At 41.5% G+C, this 22,265-nt stretch overlaps 1 protein-coding gene across 2 annotated transcripts; it reads left to right on the forward strand.

Moving 5' to 3' along the window:
• The first annotated feature begins 705 nt into the window (after positions 1–705).
• On the forward strand, positions 706–16,275 carry LOC135468982 (uncharacterized). Of its 2 annotated transcripts, none has more exons than XM_064747491.1 (11): positions 706–1,087; positions 4,844–5,051; positions 5,452–5,558; positions 6,486–6,688; positions 7,866–8,034; positions 8,649–8,820; positions 11,992–12,089; positions 13,539–13,680; positions 14,298–14,380; positions 14,849–15,020; positions 15,649–16,275. In XM_064747491.1, the coding sequence occupies exons 1-11, from the start codon at positions 902–904 to the stop codon at positions 15,756–15,758; spliced, it is 1,650 nt and encodes a 549-aa protein (XP_064603561.1). In that variant the 5' UTR covers positions 706–901; the 3' UTR covers positions 15,759–16,275. The 2 variants fall into 2 exon arrangements, with proteins under 2 accessions (XP_064603561.1, XP_064603562.1); XM_064747492.1 differs by having other exon boundaries at positions 5,452–5,552.
• Positions 16,276–22,265: the final 5,990 nt, after the last annotated feature.

Here is a 22,265-nt window from a genome sequence, read left to right on the forward strand (position 1 = left end):
TACGATGGTGGTCAGTTTTACAGGTGGTTGAAAGCCATCGGGGGTAAATTACTGACGGAAATTCCCAAGTGTGCAGGCCATGTTGTGAAACGATCTGCAACGGACGTACAAACTGTTCAGCCATAGTCGTCAGCTGTTTATGGTCCAACAGTGAGAGCAGGGAAGGGTCCATGTCCCTTTAGGGGCATGAATGTTGGCAGATAAAGAGGGCCTGTAATCCTGTAATTACACTTCAGGTAATTTATCAAGGAAAGGAATTCATTTATATTTGAAAGGCGTCATCTATTTGAAACTGAACAGCTTTTCTTCACTGTACTGTATGGAAATCCATGGAAAGGTACAACGGCACATTTCCTATGTAGTTTTATTGCTATGGTTTGGAATGTAGTTTGTTTTAAATATCAGTATAAACGCCAGAACTATTTCAGCATGCACAAGTGATTAAAAAATACTGATTTACTGTATTTATCATTGATAAGGACCAAGCAAGACAACGATATTCATTGTTTACCTTATAAAGCAGCAACAACATGCAGTTTTATCATTCACATTGTAATATAGGTCATGATAAAATATCATGCGTGCAGCCATTACATGACATAGGAGTAACTGTGACATACATCCTCTCCGTCCTATGTGATAGCGCATGTGAGCTGATTACATCTAGGCCTATTTTCACGAGAGAGGTGTGCGCATAAGGAAGCGGCGTTAAAAGTACATACAGCCTGGTCCGTGTATTGCAGGTTAACCGCAAATGATCTTACCTTGTACACCTTTGACTCTAGAGAGTTTACTTACTCTAGTATACATCGTATAGAATAACACGTGTTGAAAGAAGAAGTTTTTACGGCGACATGCTTATGCGGACAGTACTACCCGCTACAAGGCTGTTGGGCAGTTCATGCGCCGAAGTTATGGTGGGGCATTTCGGCGTCCCTTCTTCCATGGAACAGAAAGGCGGTTAGCAAGTCTGATCGGCACAGACAATATCGTCTACAGCCCAAGGCCCTCTGTCCCCTGTCCCCACTTGTCTCTTGGGAAATATCTGATGGGAAAACTGGAAGAGCATGGAAACCAAGAAGCACTTGTACGTTTACAGGCCTGTATTATATATTGTCCTATATTTAAAAGCGTTGGAGCAGATCTGTAAGGTCTTCATTCTGACCTTAGCTCACATCTATCTCACTGTGACAGTCTGATGTGGACTAAGCATTCACGAGGCCGGGTCCCAACACAGGATTTTGACTACTTCTAGACCAGTGACGTCTAATATTTTGCAGTTAGCATCATTGCTATTTTTAAGTATTTGCATGAACAGTTAGAATGAAACCCTGACTGGGGTAAAGTGGAAAGAGACCGTATTTCACCAGTTACGTGTGTCCGTATTACCAGCTACCATACTGTCGTCGCTGATCTGGATTTATTCTCTATGCTGCACGTCTTTAATCACATTGAAGTTTTGATTACACGCCTCTGTAATTTTTTTGTTTAACGAGGTATTTTCAACTAGTGTAGTAATAATATCTGACGAGTAACCTTCACTAGCACCTTATGAAGCGTGCTCAAACGCTGCTACATGATTTGCTAATATTCACAGGGCTGTGCTTTATCAAGATTAATCGACAGACGATGTGGTGTATTAGGATAGCCAGTAGAAGACAGCGATTCGAGTGTTGCTAAGATAAAATACATGGGAATTATCATCAACTGTGTTAGAGTTGTCGAAAAGTGGATGATTGATATAAACCTGATAATATAGTATATAAGCGTTTAAAATAGAACTGTCTGCGCGATTTTCCTTAACTGCAAAAGCCATACCGATTTTCTACAACAAACGATTTTCTAAGCCACAACAAAGAAATGTTTAAGATTTAAAGCACGATGAAGCAGATTTTTGCATCTGGGTCAAGGTTCTTGTTCATGATTTGACGGGGGACTAAGAATGATTAAAGCTTTTTCATGATTTGACGGGGGGGGGGGGGAAGCTTAGAATGATTGAAGCTTTTTCATGATTTGACGGAGGACTAAGAATGATTGAAGCTTTTTCATGACTTGACGGGGGACTAAGATTGATTGAAGCTTGTTCATGATTTGACGGGGGACTAAGAATGATTGAAGCTTGTTCATGATTTGACGGGGGACTAAGAATGATTGAAGCTTGTTCATGATTTGACGGGGGACAAAGAATGATTGAACCGTGTTCATGATTTTCGGGGGACTAAGAATGATTGAAGCTTGTTCCTGATTTGACGGCGGACTAAGAATGATTGAACCTTGTTCATGATTTTCGGGGGACTAAGAATGATTGAAGCTTGTTCCTGATTTGACGGCGGACTAAGAATGATTGAAGCGTATCAGAAGGTGTAACCATCTGGGTGCTGGCTTGTGTTCTAACAGCAGGTTTCCTCACACCATAATACTGGCCGCCGTGGTACAACGAAATAGTTTTGAGTATAGCATAAAACACCAATGAAATAAATAAATAAATATTGGGCAGACATAAATTTTCCTATAATATTATCCATCATATTATTAACTTAAGACTGGTTTGGATGGAGTCATGAATCCCAACGCTGTATTTTCTTAACATAATTCCATATTGTTTTTGTAACTGTATTTGGTAAATGTGATGACAACACAGAATTCGAGCAATCCGAGGTCAGTGACGTCTATTAAATGACACTTCACATCAATGCAATTTTTACCTAATATTGCTTAAGTCATGGTGATAGAGGGCTATTATTCATGGTATTTACGCATTTACACGAACAGCTTGACTAAAACCCAAACAGAGGTAAACTTACAAGAGGGCCGTATTTCACCGATCACATGTGACCATTTGCCATGCAGTTATCCCACTGTCTTAGCTGCTCTGGTTTTGCTCTCATTGCTGCAATAGACTTATATTAAATTTTACTAAATGAGTATGGGTAGCTACTTATACTTTGAGGAAAATATTTTATTATAGAGTGAAATGTCGGTGAAATTCATTTTATTTATTTATTTATTTGATTGGTGTTTTACGCCGTACTCAAGAATATTTAACTTATACGACGGCGGCCAGCATTATGGTGGGAGCAAACCGGGCAGAGCCTGGGGGAAACCCACGACCATCCGCAGATTGCTGCAAGACCTAAATTCATTTCAAATGTTAACACTTTATAACACACTGGCCAAGCATGGGATGCCGTAGACGAATTGTAGAAGATCTCACATGATATGGGTTTAAGCAGTCGTTTAATATTTCATTCTCATTTTATTTCATTAATGGTAATGGATAAACAGTATTTAGACATGTACCTGTCTAAATAGTGTTACGGTATTGAAAACAGCAACAGAAAACAGACTCAGTGACTCAACATTACAATGTAAACAATGCTTTATATATAAAATGAGACGTACAGTTTTACAGACAGTTCAACAACAACAACATAAAAAAAAAGACTAACAGTACATGAAAACGTTAAATAGTCATACATAACAATAGATTATGAGTCAGTCTACATGTCGGTTTCTTTCTGAAGGACAGATGATAGAAAAGTGAGGCCGGCTCTATCTTTCCATCACCATTCCAGGGTTGATCACGTATTCACAAATCGTCCAGCCTTTCACCGTTAGCAAATGTTAATATAACTGAGTTTATTTGTAGGTTGAGGTGTATGCTACAGGATCCGACTCCACGAAGCCTTTTCTGATTTAACTTAAAACCTGCTCAGACCACTTACTGTTTGGTGCTGAAACATGAAATTTTGACACATTTGTCTTCTGGTTATATTGATGAGGTGGCCAAAATCTCAGTGTATAGAGCTTGAAAATAAGGTCCAAAATTTTGTTTCAAATTTTGACTTAAGTCTGAAAGGGCTTTGTGGAATCGACTTCTGATGCATTAAGTTAGTTTTTTCCTTATTATTTTTGTCAATTTTATTCTAACCCTGGCGCTAAAGCGTATGCTTTAAACAAAAATTTAAGGATAGTCACGATCAGTTATTTATCATAAAACCATGACCGCTGTGAACGTGCTACTAACCAGTGCTATATACCGATTAAATATGACCTGTTTTTCACAATGTCCGTTGGTTCCTTCACTTGTCCATAAATTATTGTCTGTATTGTGGCACAAGGGCGCATATTAGTTATTTTACACGGTGATCCTGCGTCATACTGTGAATTGATGGTCAAAAATGCCGTGTTCGTTATTTCTTTGAAACCAGATTGATCCAAATTGGTACTGGTGTTCAAATTGGACAAGGAGGAGATTCAAACACAACAATTATGGCATGTTTTTCGTTGTTTTCCACAATATATATATATGGACGAGCTGGTCATGCATATGTACTTGTGGTAAATTTCCCACTGCTTTTCTGTCGTGCCCCGCATGGGAAAAGCCCTGGCTTTATGGTCCTCATGCTTAACGGCACCATCTGCATATAAGTGAGGGTTGGCACAAGTTCAACGTGGAAATAGCGCCACATTTTCAGGAAAACTATAACCTTCATAGTGTAGAAACACCCAGAAAATCGGTATGCTTTAAATTGTTCACCCACTATCAGATAAAAGCTGGAACTGTCGGCTGCAATGCATGTTAGTAAATTAATTACGGAGATGCTGTTTAGCAACATTCTCTAGATGGAACACATTAATTATTCGGAATCACTTGTACAAGTTAGTGCCTTGTTTGTCATGATTAGCTACCATAACCAGCACAGTTGACATTGGAATTTCTTTCTTTTATTAAATAACCGATATCCGAGCCGACCGTTTGGCAATAAGTAGAAATTCTCCCATATTAAAATGTTAATATGTTCTTGTAAGCCCTATAGTTTTTGGGAATATCGTTCACTAGATGGATATCCCTACGGGCAGGCGCATGTCATTTACGCAGCTCCGTGACGCCGTTATCCGGGTGACCAGCGCCCTGTCTAAACTGGGAATCAAGAAAGGGGATGTAGTGTTAGTGTGCTCTACTAACTGCCTGGAGTTTCCTGTGCTGTGTGTAGCTGTTCTCAATCTAGGCGCAGTTTTCTCCCCTGTCAACCCAGCTTCCACAGTGGGTAAGAATAATGTATTTTTGTAATCTTCTGTCGAACAATGTCTTGTTTTCTTCCTTATTGAACGCTGTATTAAGTCAAGATGTTGTGTGTGGGATTTGTTACGATTAGAGGTGGGGGTAAATGCCATGCCAAGTGAAAAGTACGCTTGTCCAAGTGAGCAAGCAGTATTTCTGTGGCTAATTGTGAAAGCACACTCGAGCCACAAAGATGCTCAGCGTCAAAACATGCCAGTATCTTTGTAGATAACGAACTTTTTGAAATATCGAAAAGAGGGTCGTTTTATTGTCTGATTGTCTGTCTCCTACAATTTCATAGCTACTACTGCTAATTAACTAACTCTGAAAGGTGTGAGTTTTAACTCTTAAGCCATATGCATTCCGTGTTGCTGTTGTTGTTGTAGATGATTTGCAACGACAGTTAGAGTTGTCTCAGGCCTCATGCGTTGTCGGAGGAAACGGTCTTACTGTGAACATAGACAGAGCAAGTCAGGGCAACACAGCGGTAAAGGTTTGTTTCCTTGGTGATTAATGAAGCTTGTAGAAGTTGATAAATTATATTATGAGGGTTTCCATGAAATCTGTGTTTTACAGAAAACATTCGAATTTTCAATCATAGAGATCACGAACTATTCAACTGCCGAAAGTTTAAAACATAAGGGAACCACATATGTGTGAACGGACGGTCTGTAACTTTCACTCAAGACTGGACTACAGTGACCTTGCTAATGGTGGAGTCATCCCGCATTACCGTTGCAACGTCTGTAGAGATTTTGCCAACGCAAAGCGATCACCTACATTGTGCCAGATCTGTTCTTAAGTTCTCCTCTATTAGAAAGATATATGTTTTATAAAATGGCAAAAACTCTGGCATACATTTATTTATTTATGTGCATTGCACACAGATTTTATTCATCTGCGCGAATATGATGTGTTTGCAGTATTGATGAGCGGCAAATGATCCTCAAAACTTTGAGCACAGGGGTTATTCCCATCAAAGCCCTGCCAATAGCCTTTGAAAGCTCGCTGAGACTGAGCGTTCATTACTTATGGAAATCTTGTTTTTGTCTCAAGTTGAGCTTTACAAACTGCGACACCAATGTAAGAGCTAAAATTCTGTGTAAATAAAGCAGTCCCTCAATTCTACAATGCAAAGCGTGGAGAGGGGACTAAATCCTCAGGTTTGGGGCGCCCTTGGCTAAGAAGGTTAAAGCCCTTGCACCCTGCGAGTGTTCTACCTTTGCCCAATCGGCTGCTACATGTAGTCAGGAACTTTGCAAGGTATGGCGTAGGACGGTGGTTACTCCGGACACACACTAGTTTTCTCTAACCTTAAATCTGAAGGCCGCCTTATAATTCTTGACTATGCTTTCAGGAATCATCATCAGCCTGGAATGCTTAGTTCTCCACACATAACAATATCGTCTTCAAATTCCAGATGAAGATTGTTTTTGGTTGTGCCGAAGGCTGGATTCCCTTTTCGGTGCTAATGGAGGATGATGGACGTTCTTACTCGCATCCTGAGCCAGTCGACCCATTCCAGCACATGGCCTTTCTGTCGTACTCTAGTGGAACAACTGGTCTGCCCAAAGGTGTTATGCTTACTCACCATAACGTTCTTGTCAACATGATGCAGTTCAGGTGCGGCGGATTTACTGTAATTATTGTTTGATTAGATTAGCTTGTTGGGACCTCTGTATATTGTTTTCATTTGATTTTTTATTAAATGTTGACGCCAAGAAGACATTGGGCTAAGTTGGTACTATTTAATCATTTTTATGTGGGCATATGTACTCTTCCGATAAAACTAGATTCACCAAGGTGGCACATGAAATTGAGACAAGATGTTCATGCTTATTTTATGATTGCTGACGTTCTCACTTTCTCACTGTCTAACCTAACAGAAGATCACAGCATATCAGAGGCGTAGCATGGATCTTCACCGGGGGAGGGGGGGGGGGTGCGGATTTGATAAGAGCGGAACGACTATCACAGTCTATTAGGCGAGGGTCCAGGGGCCGCCTAGGGCCCGGAAGCTCCGGGTTATTAGATTGCCGGAGAGAGAATCTGAGTGATTTCGACGTGTTTCAAATGCAGATTTTGCCATTGTGTACACATTCATTTTCACATTAGGTGGGGTTGAAAACAGGCTGTCCCTGAATATATAGTATTTATTATCATGGGTTCCAGGGTTACAAACAGTACAAGTAAAACTGCGGCATCTGTCTTGTCCGCCAAACGGAAATGGCTTCTGCTGCCTGCACGGCACGATTCAAGAGAGGTAGTTCTGTAAAACACGCCGTCTTTCACTAGGAACAATATGGAATGGTTCACATAACAGAACATTTCTAAATAGGCCTATATACTATTTCGTAAATTGGTACGAAATTGAAATACTGGCCAATATAGGCTACAGCAAATATCTGTGGAATGAATGTTAATAGCTAGGTAAGAAATATAGGCTTAAATGTTTTTTCGTCGACTTGAACGAAACATTTTTTGCCTCGCATCCGCACCCCCCGTAACCCCACCCCCACCCCCCACACACACTCATCAGCCTACGCCCCTGCATAATAAACTGTGAATTAAAGAAGGTTTCTTCAAAGCGCTGTCTTTGGCAGCGAAATGGTTTATTGAAGAACGTCTAACGAAATGACCTGTAAAATGTGTTATAAATGTCACTTTCGTTTTTATCATTTAACTTGTAATTTTGAAGACGTCATTTCCAGCTTAAGTTTCGCGTTGGTATTGTGTCTTTCTATTGTATTAATCATGTACTCAAGCAATTGTAACAAATAACTTTGATGCCACTTTTCAGCCAGTCATTCCCAACTCAAGCTGGAGAAGACAAGGTTTTGGCTTATCTGCCATTTTACCACGCTTACGGGCTGATTGTAAAGATCCTGAACTGCCTAAATGGAGGATTGTCAATGTCCATTGTCCCCAGGTTTGACGAGTCTTTCCTCCAGACGATGTCGCAAGAAAGAGTAAATATATCTCTCTATATAATCGTGTGTTATAAATTCATTCTTATAACTTTATTCTTATAAATTTCAAAATTCTTATAAATTTTATTACTCTGATAAATTTTATTATTCTTATAAATATTTTCTTATAAATTTATTTCATGGTAAATAATCGCTTTAAATCAAATCGGATGTTTTTATGCGAGTCATGAACCACTCGTGACTATTACTACCCTGGTACTGTTCGGTCACGTAACCAACTACAGAATCGTAAACGTGACCACGCTTCAAATAATTACATATTCGAATCTACGTATAGTGATACGTATCTGTTTATAGCAAAACCACTCATGAAATGACGTAAATTTCAAATAATACATGTATGTAAAGCATAAAACAAAGCGTATGTGCTACATTTGAAATAAAAGATTCACCAAATGTTAAGTTCTTCTATTTCCGTCATATATTATTCGTATAATTGATTATTAGAACTTATGGGTATGAAGAAAACATAATAATATTTTAGGTCGAAATGCTTTTTGCGTCAAACATAATATGCTTAGTACATTTCAGTTTTACGTATAGGTCTGTTAGCAAGTTCCCAAACAAATGTCTGATAATTTACCATTGTTTAGATCACAATTCTGCACCTAGTGCCGCCGGTTTGTGTGTTCATGCTAAAGCACCCGGACATCCGTCAATACGACTTGTCTGCGATACGAGCCGCTTTATGTGGGGCCGCGCCCATTGGAGGGGACCAGGTGGCTGAATTCAGAGAGAGATTCGGTATAGAAGACTTTATCCAAGGTTAGTTAGACAGTATAGCACAAATAGCGACGAAGACCCCGTACATTGTAGTGACAAAGCTTTTTTCGAAACTTCTTTTTCCATTTCCAAGGCTAGTTAGGCGAGTTAAATCTTCAGTCGGTGCAAGACAAAACGAAGTCCGTCTGCTGTTAGATAATTCTGCCTGGACCCTGGTTACCTCTCCTGCTGAAACAGCCTAAAAAATTCTGGTACATCTTGTGCTGGTTACCGCCATTGCTTAACCGAAGCTGTTTCATTGGCTGAGATATTCTCTAGGCAGAGGCCACAAATTCAAAATTGCAACCACTAGCGACTGTATGCTTGAGAACTCTCCTTTCAGAAGCATTATTATCCTTTGACAGAACCTGTGCTAAGCATAGTCCCTCTGGCTTTCGCAGTCAGGGAACCCCTTCTAAGTTTGACACATGTGACGGATATGTACGTAAGAAAAGTAGTTCAGGTAGTTTTTCTTTCTTCACATGGGGAAGGATTTCGAAAGTGAGAAGATTTTCCTTGTCCCCTTGGCGTTACACCAGTGGCATTGTTATCCAAATGACACACCTTCAAACAAACCACATTTTCTTGGCTACTGTTAGTCTCGCAAAGGTCAGCACAATTTTGGTTACGTATTGTCATGCCATCCATGCCTTGGTTACTATTGTAATTTAAAATTAAAAGAGAAAAATCTCAACATACACCAATTACGAATGGTCATACAGTTATACCGCAAAGTCACACAGACTATACACACTCCGTGTAAACAAAGAGCAAGTGATTCCGAACAAACGAGATCGATGATCTCACGTTGTTGCATGTTGAGTTTTTCCCCTTGAACGGTTATATCTCGAGGTAACGTGGGATTTGCAGGCTAGTGAGTCTATCTTATGTAATACGGCGTGACAGAATGTCAACAATACATGATGCTGTTGCCACAGGTAAGGCTTACATGACCAAGTGTGTGACAGATAAAATCCATAACTGATGAAGCCTATAATAACCATTATTAGAATCTAAGACGTACAGCACAGCGAGTAAGACCAGAGCACCGACGACTGTGTGATAGACGTGCAGCACAGCGAGTAAGACCAGAGCACCGACGACTGTGTGATAGACGTGCAACACAGCGAGTAAGACCAGAGCACCGACGACTGTGTGATAGACGTACAGTACAGCGAGTAAGACCAGAGCACCGACGACTGTGTGATAGACGTGCAGCACAGCGAGTAAGACCAGAGCACCAACGACTGTGTGATAGACGTGCAGCACAGCGAGTAAGACCAGAGCACCGACGACTGTGTGATAGACGTGCAGCACAGCGAGTAAGACCAGAGCACCGACGACTATGTAATAGACGTGCAGCACAGCGAGTAAGACCAGAGCACCGACGACTGTGTGATATCTGGCAAATGATCATAGGTAACCTGTGAATTACAGTCTTGCCATTTTACCTCAGTAAGGGTTTTATTCTAACTGTTCGTGTAAATGCTTAAATAGTAGCAAGTCACATGCCCAAGAGCACCCTGGCTTAAGCAGAATTAGGTAAACAAAATGCTATGTTGTCATCACATTTAATGTACAATAACATTAAAAAAATGCAAAGGGACCAGGCCTCTGGGATACTTAGTCCACCAGCAGGAACCAGGCCTCTGGGATACTTAGTCCACCAACAGGGACCAGGCCTCTGGGATACTTAGTCCACCAGCAGGGACCAAGCCTCTGGGATACTTAGTCCACCTGCAGGGACCAGGGTTAGGGGATGCTTAGTCCACCAGCAGGGACCAGGCATCTGGCATACTTAGTCCACCAGCTGGGACCAGGCCTCTGGGATACTCAGTCCACCAGCAGGGACCAGGCCTCTGGGATAATTAGTCCACCAGCAGGGACCAGGCCTCTGGGATACAGTCCACTAGCAGGGACCAAGCCTCTGGGATACTTAGTCCACCAGCAGGGACCAGGCATCTGGGATACTTAGTCCACCAGCAGGAACCAGGCCTCTGGGATACTTAGTCCACTAGCAGGAACCAGGCATCTGGGATACTTAGTCCACCAGCAGGGACCAGGCCTCTGGGATACTTAGTCCACCAGCAGGGACCAGGCCTCTGGGATACTTTGTCCACCAGCAGGGACCAGGCATCTGGGATACTTAGTCCACTAGCAGGGACCAGGCCTCTTGGATACTTAGTCCACCAGGAGGGACCAGGCTTCTGGGATACTTAGTCCACCAGGAGGGACCAGGCTTCTGGGATACTTAGTCCACCGGCAGGGACCAGGCATCTGGGATACTTAGTCCACCAGCAGGGACCAGGCATCTGGGATATTTAGTCCACCAGGAGGGACCAGGCCTCTGGGATACTTAGTCCAACAGGAGGGACCAGGCTTCTGGGATACTTAGTCCACCGGCAGGGACCAGGCATCTGGCATACTTAGTCCACCAGCAGGGACTAGGCATCTGGGATATTTAGTCCACCAACAGGGACCAGGCCTCTGAGATACTTAGTCCACCAGCAGGGACCAGGCCTCTGGGATACTTAGTCCACCAACAGGGACCAGGCATCTGGGATACTTAGTCCACCAGCAGGGACCAGGCATCTGGGATACTTAGTCCACCAGCAGGGACCAGGCCTCTGGGATACTTAGTCCACTAGCAGGGACCAGGCCTCTGGGATACTTAGTCCACCAGCAGGGACCAGGCATCTGGGATACTTAGTCCACCAGCAGGGACCAGGCCTCTGGGATACTTAGTCCACCAGGAGGGACCAGGCTTCTGGGATACTTAGTCCACCGGCAGGGACCAGGCCTCTGGGATACTTAGTCCCTCAGAAGAACCCTGGTTTATGCAGAGATATAACTAAAGACGTACAACACAGCCAGTGAGACCAAAACAGTGACGACAGTGTGATAGATAGCAAATGATCACAAGTAACCGGTGAAATACGGTCTCTTGTCAATTTACCTCAGTTAGGGTTACAGCTACTCATTTTGTCATCAACGCTGCATCAACCATACATGAACTAGTTTCATATATAGAGCCCATGTAAGAACCTCTCACCACATGAAGTATATTCTGACTGTAAGCTTCGTCAAACAAGTATCGGATTTAGCTATGACATCCATGTCAAACCTTAGCATTCAGCTAACTGAGCAACCCTGTTGTGGTTCTGTTTTGTTTAGGGTATGGTCTAACTGAGACTTCACCATTAGCCACAATTGATTGCCGTCCAGTTCGCGTCGGATCCGTGGGCCAGGCTATGTCCAGTGTCACCTTAAAGGTATACTATTTAAACAAAACTTATTTTTCTGATATAGTTGATTTTATAGATAATCTTAAAGCTCTATTGATCCAGAAAACCTCTGTACTCACACCTCTATTTTACCATTCCTTGCCCACTTCCAAATCGACGAACACAAAACGGCGTTTCCAAAGACACGGCCAATTAATCTTACATCAGTTGGGCCAGAAAAACGATAACATTGTTAAACAATTATTAAAATATTTAAGAAGGAAGATTTTGATGTTTCAATCACAGCATCAAATGGATATTAGAACACTTTTAAGAAAATTTCAGGTTGAAAGGTGAAATATTAATAAAACACCAGCAATGTATACCTGTACTACAATGTGAGGCAGGCGGACGTACCTAATTCTACGTAGGCCATGGCGCAAGAGGGGTATTTTTACTATTTGAACATTTACACGAATTAACACTTGGAATAAAACCATGAAAGAGTTAAATTGAAAAGAGGCCGTATGTCACGGATCATACGTAATTATTTTTTAGCTATCACACTGTCGTCGCTGCTCTGGTTTTACTCTGTGTGTTGTACGTTTATCACACTGTCGTCGCTGTTCTGGTTTTATTCTCTATGCTGTACGTCTATCACACTGTCGTCGCTGCTCTGGTTTTGCTCTCTATGCCTCAGTCTTATATATTTACTAACTACTCCTACGTTTGGAAAATTTTGAATAATGGCATATTTAATAAATTTGTTTTTCTGTCGCACCACGTAGTTTAATCGCATTATAGGCCCATTTATTTATTTTTTCTCATGCTGGCTTCCTCTCCGGCCGTAAGTGGGAAGGTCTTCCAGCAACCTGCGAATGGTCGTGGGCTTCCCCCGGGCTCTTACCGGTTTCCTTCCACTGTAATGCTGGCCGCCGTTGTATAAGTGAAATAGTTTTGAGTACGGCGTAAACCACCAATAAAATAAATAAATAAATAAATATTTATTTTTTGATTGGTGTTTTCCGCCGTGTTTAAGAATATTTCACTTGTACGACGGCTATCAGCATTACAGTGGGAGTAAACCGGGCAGAGCCTAGGGATAAACCACCGTTTTGCTGTCAGACCTTCCCATATACGGCGACCAGAGAGGAAGCCGGCATGAACTGCACTTGAGGTAACAGCGACCGCATTTGTGAGAGGCTCCTGAGTTAATGTGCAGCGCTAGCTGGCACGCTAACCAGTGAACCACGAAGAGTTCCACACCAGCACTTCACTGTCCCCTCCCCGCTTACCCACCACTACCACACCGCAACCCTCGTTCAAGGCCCACCGACACAGCGTGTCAGTAAAAAATGGAACTCTCATATCAATCCATTCTTCGGTGTTTTCTTCATGTGCAGAGTGAACGCACCAAGGGTTTTATTTCAACTGTTCATGGAAATATCTTTCAAACTGCAATGCATTCACCGGTACAGGTATATCAACTTTTCTCAGGTAGTAGATCTGGAAACAGGAGAGTCGCTGGGACCGGGACAAAGCGGTGAAATATGCATCAAGGGACCGAACGTTATGGCTGGTTATTACCGCAATCCTGAGGCTACAGCAAACGCTATTAAAGGAGACTGGCTGCATTCAGGTGAGAAAGCTGAAGTGGTTGTTTGTAATATTTTTCCTTTTTCACATCAAGGCACCATGCTAAAGAAAGCACAGGAGTTGTAAGATTCGATAAGAGCGAGAAGAATGGAATATCAATTTATAATTTTAAAGTGCAATGGTTCTGTTCAAAAAATGGGAAACTTTTCGGCATAAAGTAAGTCAGACCAAGGCTGTGTAGTCTATTTTCATTATCGCCTTTACACTGACGTTCTATGCGCAAATCGGTGACGTAGTATTGAGTCTCATGTATTCCAAGAAAACAGTGATAAATCCGGCTCGCGCAGAGTACGTTCTGTATTTCAGGCCCCTCGTTGGCATATTAAACTAGTGCATTAAAAACTCGCTCGAAGTCAATTATCTCAAGGACCTACATGTATGATATGACTGTTTGATTCGAATCCAGTTCAGACTGGTTCGGCTGAGACTTTAAGTTAGGAGATTTATCAGTTCACGGTGGTTTACTCTTGGTATTCCGGTTTCTACGTATATGTAAAAGATTCTTTAAAACGTTAAACAGTTATCCGATTAAAATTAATTAATCGAGGTCACGTAAACTATCATTATCACGATCTCTTACAAATAATAAATTTGTTTCAGGTGACATCGGTCATTTTGATGAAGATGGATATTTCTTTGTCACAGATCGTGTCAAAGAACTGATCAAGTACAAAGCCCAACAGGTACTGTTTTTGTCTTAATATTAAAGATAGATTTCCATGAGAATATCTTGTGGAATAAATCGCGTAACGCCTGTTTCGATGAGGAAAGCGAAGCTATTTTTTTCTTTCAAAGTATAGTTTCAATGATAACAAAAGCTTACATTTTTTTTCTTCAAGAAATTCCTAGTCAGATTTCAAAATCGAATTTTACAACTAAGAGCACAGTTCATAATTAAATCTAATCAAACCAAGAAAATGGAGACATCAACTTTGCACTGGTGGTAAATACATGTTGCTTTGCGGCGTCTTACAGTCATATTGATAAAATCTAAGTTCGCGCATAAGAAAAATTGACGTGTACCAGTATAATTTTTTGAAGACATTCACACAAAATGTAACAAATTTTACAGAACTGCAGTATGCACAAGTAATGAAGCTATATCGTGGCAGCGAATGTTATTTTTAAACAAGACTTCCATTCTGCCCCAGGTTGCCCCCGCTGAATTGGAAGGCCTGTTACTGACTCATCCCTGGGTACGAGATGCAGCTGTAATCGGTGTCCCCGATCCCGAGGCAGGGGAACTCCCAAGAGCCTACGTCGTCCTCAAGCCAGGTGTCCCCAGTGACGTCACGGCGGAAGCTATTAAAAAATTTGTCGATGGTAGGTGAAAAACGAATTGCTTTTGTGTGAAAGGAGAGTGCAGCTATTTAAGCCTGTTGAGGCACAATGACCCTAGAATCTCTCATCAGTGCGGTCGTTGTGAGTTCAAGTTTATGCTGGCTTTATTTCCGGCCGTACGTGAGAAGGTTTGCTGCAATCTGCGGATGTTCGTTGGTTTCTCCTGGGCTCTGCTGCGTTTCCTCCCACCACAATGCATGCCGCCGTCGCCTAATTGAAATATTCTTGAGAACCGCATAAAACACCAACCATAATAAATAAATTTACGCCTGTTGTTGTAATAAAACTTGTCTTCACTGACGACAAGATTCAAACAAATCAGAAATTGTTGGCGTAATAACGTTGGCGAAGTTCTATTTGTCAGCTATTTCATGAAAATTCTTTCATATTTTGTCATGTCAGTTGTTATACCTTGTTATTTTGTCGTGGTACCTCACAATAAATCACTGTAAGATCACATTTTTCTTCTGAATCACTTCGTTTTGGCAATTATCGCTTTACTGTTGACAGTTAATTCTTTAGGGAACAATCTATTTTGACAGGAGCAAGATTAGCTAGAGTTTTCTTGCACTCTTTTTATGTATTTTATCTTCGAGTATGCTTTTTACAGAGAAAGTGACAAGTTTTAAACGACTTCGCGGAGGGGTGGGATTCCTGGAGAGTATTCCCAAATCACCATCAGGGAAAATCTTGCGGAGAACGTTGAAATCTCAGCTTTAGTGAAACTATCCAGCGAATGAAGTCAATTCCAAAGTTTCCGCCATGTAACATTGGAAGTGGTATTAGCCTACCAACTGCCAAATTCACTACGGAGATGGCCTTAACATTGACATTTACAGTGGTATGACAGGACGGTAAATGAGAAGTGATATATATGATGAATGCCTCCCAGGATAACCCTAAGCTCTAACCCAGATACATATGTACTCAGCAGGGCAGTAGTCCATGTAACTTTACCAGTTTAAGTACAGCGCCACTGAACGACTATGCCTGGAAGTTTACTTCCCTCCAGCTCTTTCGTGCGTTTGTGCGTGAGCGATTTACTAAAGGCAAAGAAAACATTAATCTGAAGAATATGTCAATATAGTTCAATTTATATTTTTAGAATTTTTTCAACGTAGTAAACTACATTTGAAATTTTGGATTAGTCTGTGGCCTTCTTTGACCATATTTGGACCAATGACCAGTCACATCAGGTTTTAATCACGTAACACACGTAGGCTGGGGTGAAGATGACCGGTGTTGAGCGGTGTGGGGGGGGGGGGAGGGCGGAAGATTTTGCTAGTTTTCCTTTTCCATAATATTTAAAAATGTTAATCCCGGCCTTTTGATTTATCTTAGTGGTTCAGTTATTAAGAGGAGTTTCCAAGGAAGTGTTGATTGGCGTCCGGATACACTCATTTGCACAACAGTTTAAGTATGGCAGTTGAATTTCAGATGTTGATCATGGAAAGATTGATGTGTGAGAAGCGGCCAAATTTACCTGTTTGATCATACAACGTCGAACCAACCTTCAGTGCAGATGTCTCTTTTCCGGCTCTACCCGTTTTCCTCCCAACCATAATGCTGGCCGCCATCGTATAAATAAATGAAATATTCTTGAGTACGGCGTAAAACAGCAGTCAAATAAATAAATAAATATATTTGAAAATGTGTGATATTATTCGCTGTATTGTGCAAATAAAAATATATTAAAACTATATTGTACTGTTTGCGTATACTAGCTGTCAACTGATGGCGTTAAACTGTAAATGAATAAAATGTCGACTGTCACCTTGTCATGATATGGGAGGCCTATTAGCAGAGTGAAGAACAAAGGGGAACTCGTATCCTTTATAAAGCGTTGTCAGCTTTATAGAATAATAACGTTTACGAAGTATTGAGCGCGACCAATCAGATCAAGTACCGAAAATAAGTTTTAATCCCAATACTTACGTTCTATAATACTTTACCAATTGTGTGACAAAGTTACACATTATTTTATCAATGGTCGGAAGTTACCAGGGCTGGATAGCTGTTTTCTCTGGTCACCAAATCCGATCTTTTCCAACTGCCCCCTTCAGCCCTTTAAGGTAGTCCGAAGTAAAGGGAAGGATGGGTGGGTGTGTCCCTCACTACCTCTGACGGGTACCCAAGTCCTACTGAAGAGCCACAAAGAAGGACTGGATACAACCAACAGGGCGAACGGCATGTCCCCGCATAAAACACTCCAAACTCACACTAAGGGAATCAAACCGTGGCAAAGGAAAAGCCGTAAGCTCAATTACATGTTTTACAGCCATCCAGACAGCATGTAAAGCACAACTTCAAGTCACTGGAATCTTGGCCTCATAGGACTAGCCGTGTTAATAGATTCGTACTGGCTGTCACCATGTCATCATTTGACAAGTCTGATTACGGTCAGTCATTAATTCAACATTCCAGAAAGGATAAAAAAATATATAAATATATTTTTATCTGATGGACACAGGATATATTTTGTTCCTTAACATTAAAACATGAATGGAAAACCAGTAGCTGGCTGAGGCCCGTCTCACAACGCCATTTTGTTCATTTATTTATTTGATTGGCGTTTTACGCCGTACTCAAGAATATTTCACTTATATGACGGCGGCCAGCATTATGGTGGGAGGAAACCGGCCAGCGCCCACGGCAAACCGACGACCATCCGCAGGATGCTGCCAGACCTTCCCACTTACCGCCGGAGAGGAAGCCAGCATGAACTGGACTTGAACTCACAGCGGCCGCATTGAGAGACTCATGGGTCATTACGCTGCGCTAGCGTGCTAACCAATTGCGCCCCCAAAGCCATTTTGGGCTTTAACTTAAAATTGCAGACCAGTTTAAACTCCTAAATATTTGCAATATGTGCAAACAGTGACCTGTAATTCTGTACTGTGGTATTATGAACTCTAATTTAATCATGCAGCTTCAACCATTTTGTATTATACAGAAGGCTAAAGTTTGGGGCTTAAGCCTAAAATAGTTCTGGGAAACTGGCCCCGGGCTTTCAAGCTTGATTTGTGAGTGCTGCCTCTTTTGTCAAGAGGTTTCCCTGACAACTCGTCAGACGACGCGATCACAAGGGACCAGCGTTGTTTTACATGATACTGCTCGAAAATATTAATGGTGTGTCGGTCTGAGGCAAGACGGTTCTAAACAGTACTCTTCAGTCTACTGTTCATGTGTGTAATAGCCTGTTAGTTGTGGATGAATTAAGGTCAAATAGAGGAAGGCCCAGTTTCGTACGATATTTCTTATCGTACGATATGTTAGCCATCCCATTACTGTAACACTGTCCTATATGTGTCATTATCACACATGTACGACATCTTTGTGAAACTGGGCCTAGATGCTAACCCATTCATCGGATAATGCTGATTCGCAGGATCTCCTAATATAAAAGACTTCATTTATTTTTTTATATTTTTTTTTCATTTAACGATATACTTGAGAATTTGTATAGCTAGGCATACAACAATGAGCTATATGTACTGCCTTATTTAGTATCACTATCACCCATGACTTTCTCATATATAACTGCTTTTACGTATCACCCTTTGTATTACAATTTCCTCTTGCTCTAAGCTCTATGTGTGAGCTTGTTGGAAGCGTGTTGAACCCAGTCCTTATTTGTATCTTGCTCACATCAGTTGGGTTTCACAAATACTGCATGGTAAGAAAGACTTCAACACCTTTAGAATCTGCTCGGGTTATGTAGGTCACCATGCCAAACATCCTACATCCACGAGGAGTTTTTGCACGTTTATGAATGAGAGAGAAACCTGTTTCAGTATGTCAATCGAGCATTTCACTAAGTCCATTCAGTAGGAAGGTGTAAGGGTGCAAAGGGTTTCTAGCTCTTACGGACCGCACAGCGCTCGCGATTTAAGCGGTCCGCAATAGTGGTACGACTTGGTAGCTTTCATCTGTGAAGAGGTCGCCTTGCCTGCCTGAGGCTTAGGGTATCCTCCACCACCCTAGCGGAGTGCCTGACCGGGTCTCTCGGATATGATTCATTAACCCGCCTTCTCCACGGAAACTGTCGGTCTCAGTAGGGGTTCAGGAATCACTGGAACAAACATTTGATATTTGGTAAATATGTTTGTATCATCTGTGTTGTAAAACGCCGGCTTTTTGACTGGAAAAAATCTATATTGTCATATTCTGAAACTCACGTTTTAGCGTTACAGTTAGTGAAACACAGCTAATGAATGTCTGTGTGCATTTTGAGGCGGTAGTGGGTATTTTGGGAATGCAATGTTGAGCCAAGGCCTTGCATCCTGTCCTCGGGAGGTCAGCTTCAATGCTGCATATCTGTGGCGAGCTCAGCTCTAATTGTTCTTTATGTTTTTACTACTGAAAAGTAAAGCAACGTTTAGTTTGATTGAACCGCTTTTTTTGTGTCTTCTGTGGACAACCGTCAAAATAGCGGAAACGATAACATGCCGTGACGTTATATATAGGCTTGTACATTTCCCGCATTTACTGACCTACTTATGTTATAAATAGCGCGAGACTCGGTAATTGACCCAGGACGATTTTAACTTAGCCTGTTCTCAGGAGGAATTATGCCCCAGCGTTGTGCGTTTGTGGCTTTATCGCTTGAACATTCACATTGTACCGATATTTACTCATCTATTTTGTGTCATTATGTAAAACACACATTGCTTACGCTGGGTGTAATGTGAACCTTTTGGGCGTTTCTGTATGAGTCTTATACGGGCAGGGTGTCGTACACTGATCGAAGTAAACGTCAGCATTTCAACTCTAAATGTCATACTAGCTTTTTGTCAGCACATACAGCGGCTTTTGTTGACAAAGGGAAACTATGGGGTGCACTATCGTATACGTATACATCTCCGACTCACTTCTCACAACGCCAGTGATATTTTGCCTTGTAGTGCATGTTTAACTTGACAATATAAGCACGCTTTTCTAACGCATTTTCACCACACCTAGAAAGTTGTTTGACTGCGTGGTATAGTAATGCGTTAGACATGTAATCATAAATACTGTCAGTAAATGCATAGTAATTCTTTCCCGGAATAGAAACTGGTGAATAACATGCAAGACTTGTTTGGAGTTTAAAATTGAATATTGTACATTGTCTCAGTAATTTAAATCAGTAAAATGTTACCAATGCATGCTTAAAAATTACCACAAAATACTTAACATAATTAATGGATATTCAAAAGTATTGTAATATGTTCCTAAAAGTTAAAATACTATAGTCCTGAATACAATGGTGCCTGTTTTATTGAATATGTTAAAAACATGCTTAATCATAATGTAACAAGTGTCTTCGAATATCTAGCCTGGGTGAATATTTGTTTCTTTTTGATTTTGCTAAAGGTGTAAAGTCCCCGTAAACATGATTTCGGTCATACCATGACAGGGTCTTCCTTGTAATAGGCCAGTCCAAACGTTTACCTATTCATAATAATGTTTAACTGGAACGGTAAGCTTGCCAGTAGGCCAACCAGGACTTGTTTTATACTCATATGACCGATTTTGAACGAAAGGTTGTACAATTATTATGGGGAAGAGTAGGAAAAATATAATATTAGCAAACAGACCAATTGCAAAATCGTCTTCCAAAATATGCTCAGCACTGAGAGTTTAGAGCAAGGAAACATGACTGGTTGACCAGGTGTCAGTATAATGTGACTGGGTGAGGTGTCATGTCTAGTGTCGTCGGCATGATACTTCAGTGGCTGCAGCACTTTGACGGCATATATTGCTACAAGAAGAAACAGTAAATGTACAAACACCTAATGCCTCCTTGTCGTCATATGACTGAAAAATTTTTAAAGTTGAACCCCAGCGCTGGACCTTCCAAACTGCACATAGATGCTTTTATGTTCCCTGAATCGATCCCGATCGTTTAGAAAAAATGGTAGAATTTGGTGATCAAATATCAGAAAATCTACTCCATTATGATCGAGCCACTGACAATCGCTGTACTATTACTAACTAATTTCGAGATTATTTTATGCCCAGGTGTGGCTTTGCGACTTCAGTAACACAACGCAGGTTATTGTAAAGTTACATACATGGCCTAAAAATGCCATAAATTGACAAAATATGCACTAGATCTCATCCAAAACGCTCTTCGATAACCGAGGACCCGATCGTAGTCGTATGAGACTTACTAATTCAACTATGCCTGCTAAAATAAATGGCCGACAGACGAGGCTTTCATGTGTACGCCCCCACCCCCCACCCACCCACACACTCTCCACCACCAGATGTCCCGATTTCACTCCCGAAAAGCAGAAGTTGTTTAGTTACTTGCTTGTTTGAAACAGCAGCCTGTGCCACGAACTGTAAAAAACCGCAGGGCTTTGCCCTGCAACAGCCACAAGACTAAAGGGTGGACCTCCAGTGCAGTTCACACCGCGCCTATAAGCCGCTGTGTACGCGTGGTACCCTACAGCATGCCGCACCTTGAAGCCCACAACAGGAACTCGGTATTTCAATGTCTTACCAATCGTTGTTTTCATTCTGTATAATTCAAGCCTTATTTATTTCTCCCGGTGATACTTGTTTAAAACACATAAGATTAGCTCGATTGTTACATTCACTGGTCTTTAGCGACTACGGTCACTGCAACTCACGATCAACTGGTTCAACTGTATGAATCTTTGTGTCGCAGCAGGCAGGTCTGTCGCTCGAAATTGCTATGAAAACTGCGAAACCGACACAGATCTTCCACGGGTATTACCATAAGTCCATGTATGTCCAATTCGTGTCAGACAAACGGAACGGGAACGTGTTTGCGCCATCTACGGTGGCCGTATGCGAGCGAAAATCGGTCATCGTATCGCTCAGTCGCTATGTTGTGGGCCTACACGCTTTTCCAGGATCGAATACAACTCCGGTATCTTTCAAAACATTTGTTGTACACTGTTTCAGTTATATGGTTTCAGGATGATTATAAAGAGGTGTACGCGTACGGGTAATTATAGAGTTAGTCATACGATAGTTTCAGGAAAAGCACGGTTTTGTCAATGCTTTTCAGGGCTTTTCAATTCTGTAAGATGGATCGGACGCTAGACACCACGTGATCCCCTTAGTAACATAAGGCGTAGGTGAAGAAAACCGTCTTCCCAACCTTATTGCACAGGAAAATGCCTATTTTTGAATCGCTCGCAAAGTGGCAAAAAGTTACCTTTTCCTCACTGCTTTAACATCGGGCGGTCATTTTGTTTTTGGCACGTAGGG

Source organism: Liolophura sinensis, chromosome 6 (genome assembly GCF_032854445.1).
Source record: "Liolophura sinensis isolate JHLJ2023 chromosome 6, CUHK_Ljap_v2, whole genome shotgun sequence".
In the NCBI taxonomy this organism is placed as follows: Eukaryota; Metazoa; Mollusca; class Polyplacophora; order Chitonida; family Chitonidae; genus Liolophura; species Liolophura sinensis.

Bases quoted from the DNA above. Each gene is read 5' to 3' on its own strand.
- LOC135468982 (XM_064747491.1), top strand. From the start codon at position 902: ATGCGCCGAAGTTATGGTGGGGCATTTCGGCGTCCCTTCTTCCATGGA. The intron at 13,681-14,297 runs GTGAGAAAGCTG...AATTTGTTTCAG, and splicing joins AGGAGACTGGCTGCATTCAG to GTGACATCGGTCATTTTGAT. The intron at 14,381-14,848 runs GTACTGTTTTTG...ATTCTGCCCCAG, and splicing joins TCAAGTACAAAGCCCAACAG to GTTGCCCCCGCTGAATTGGA.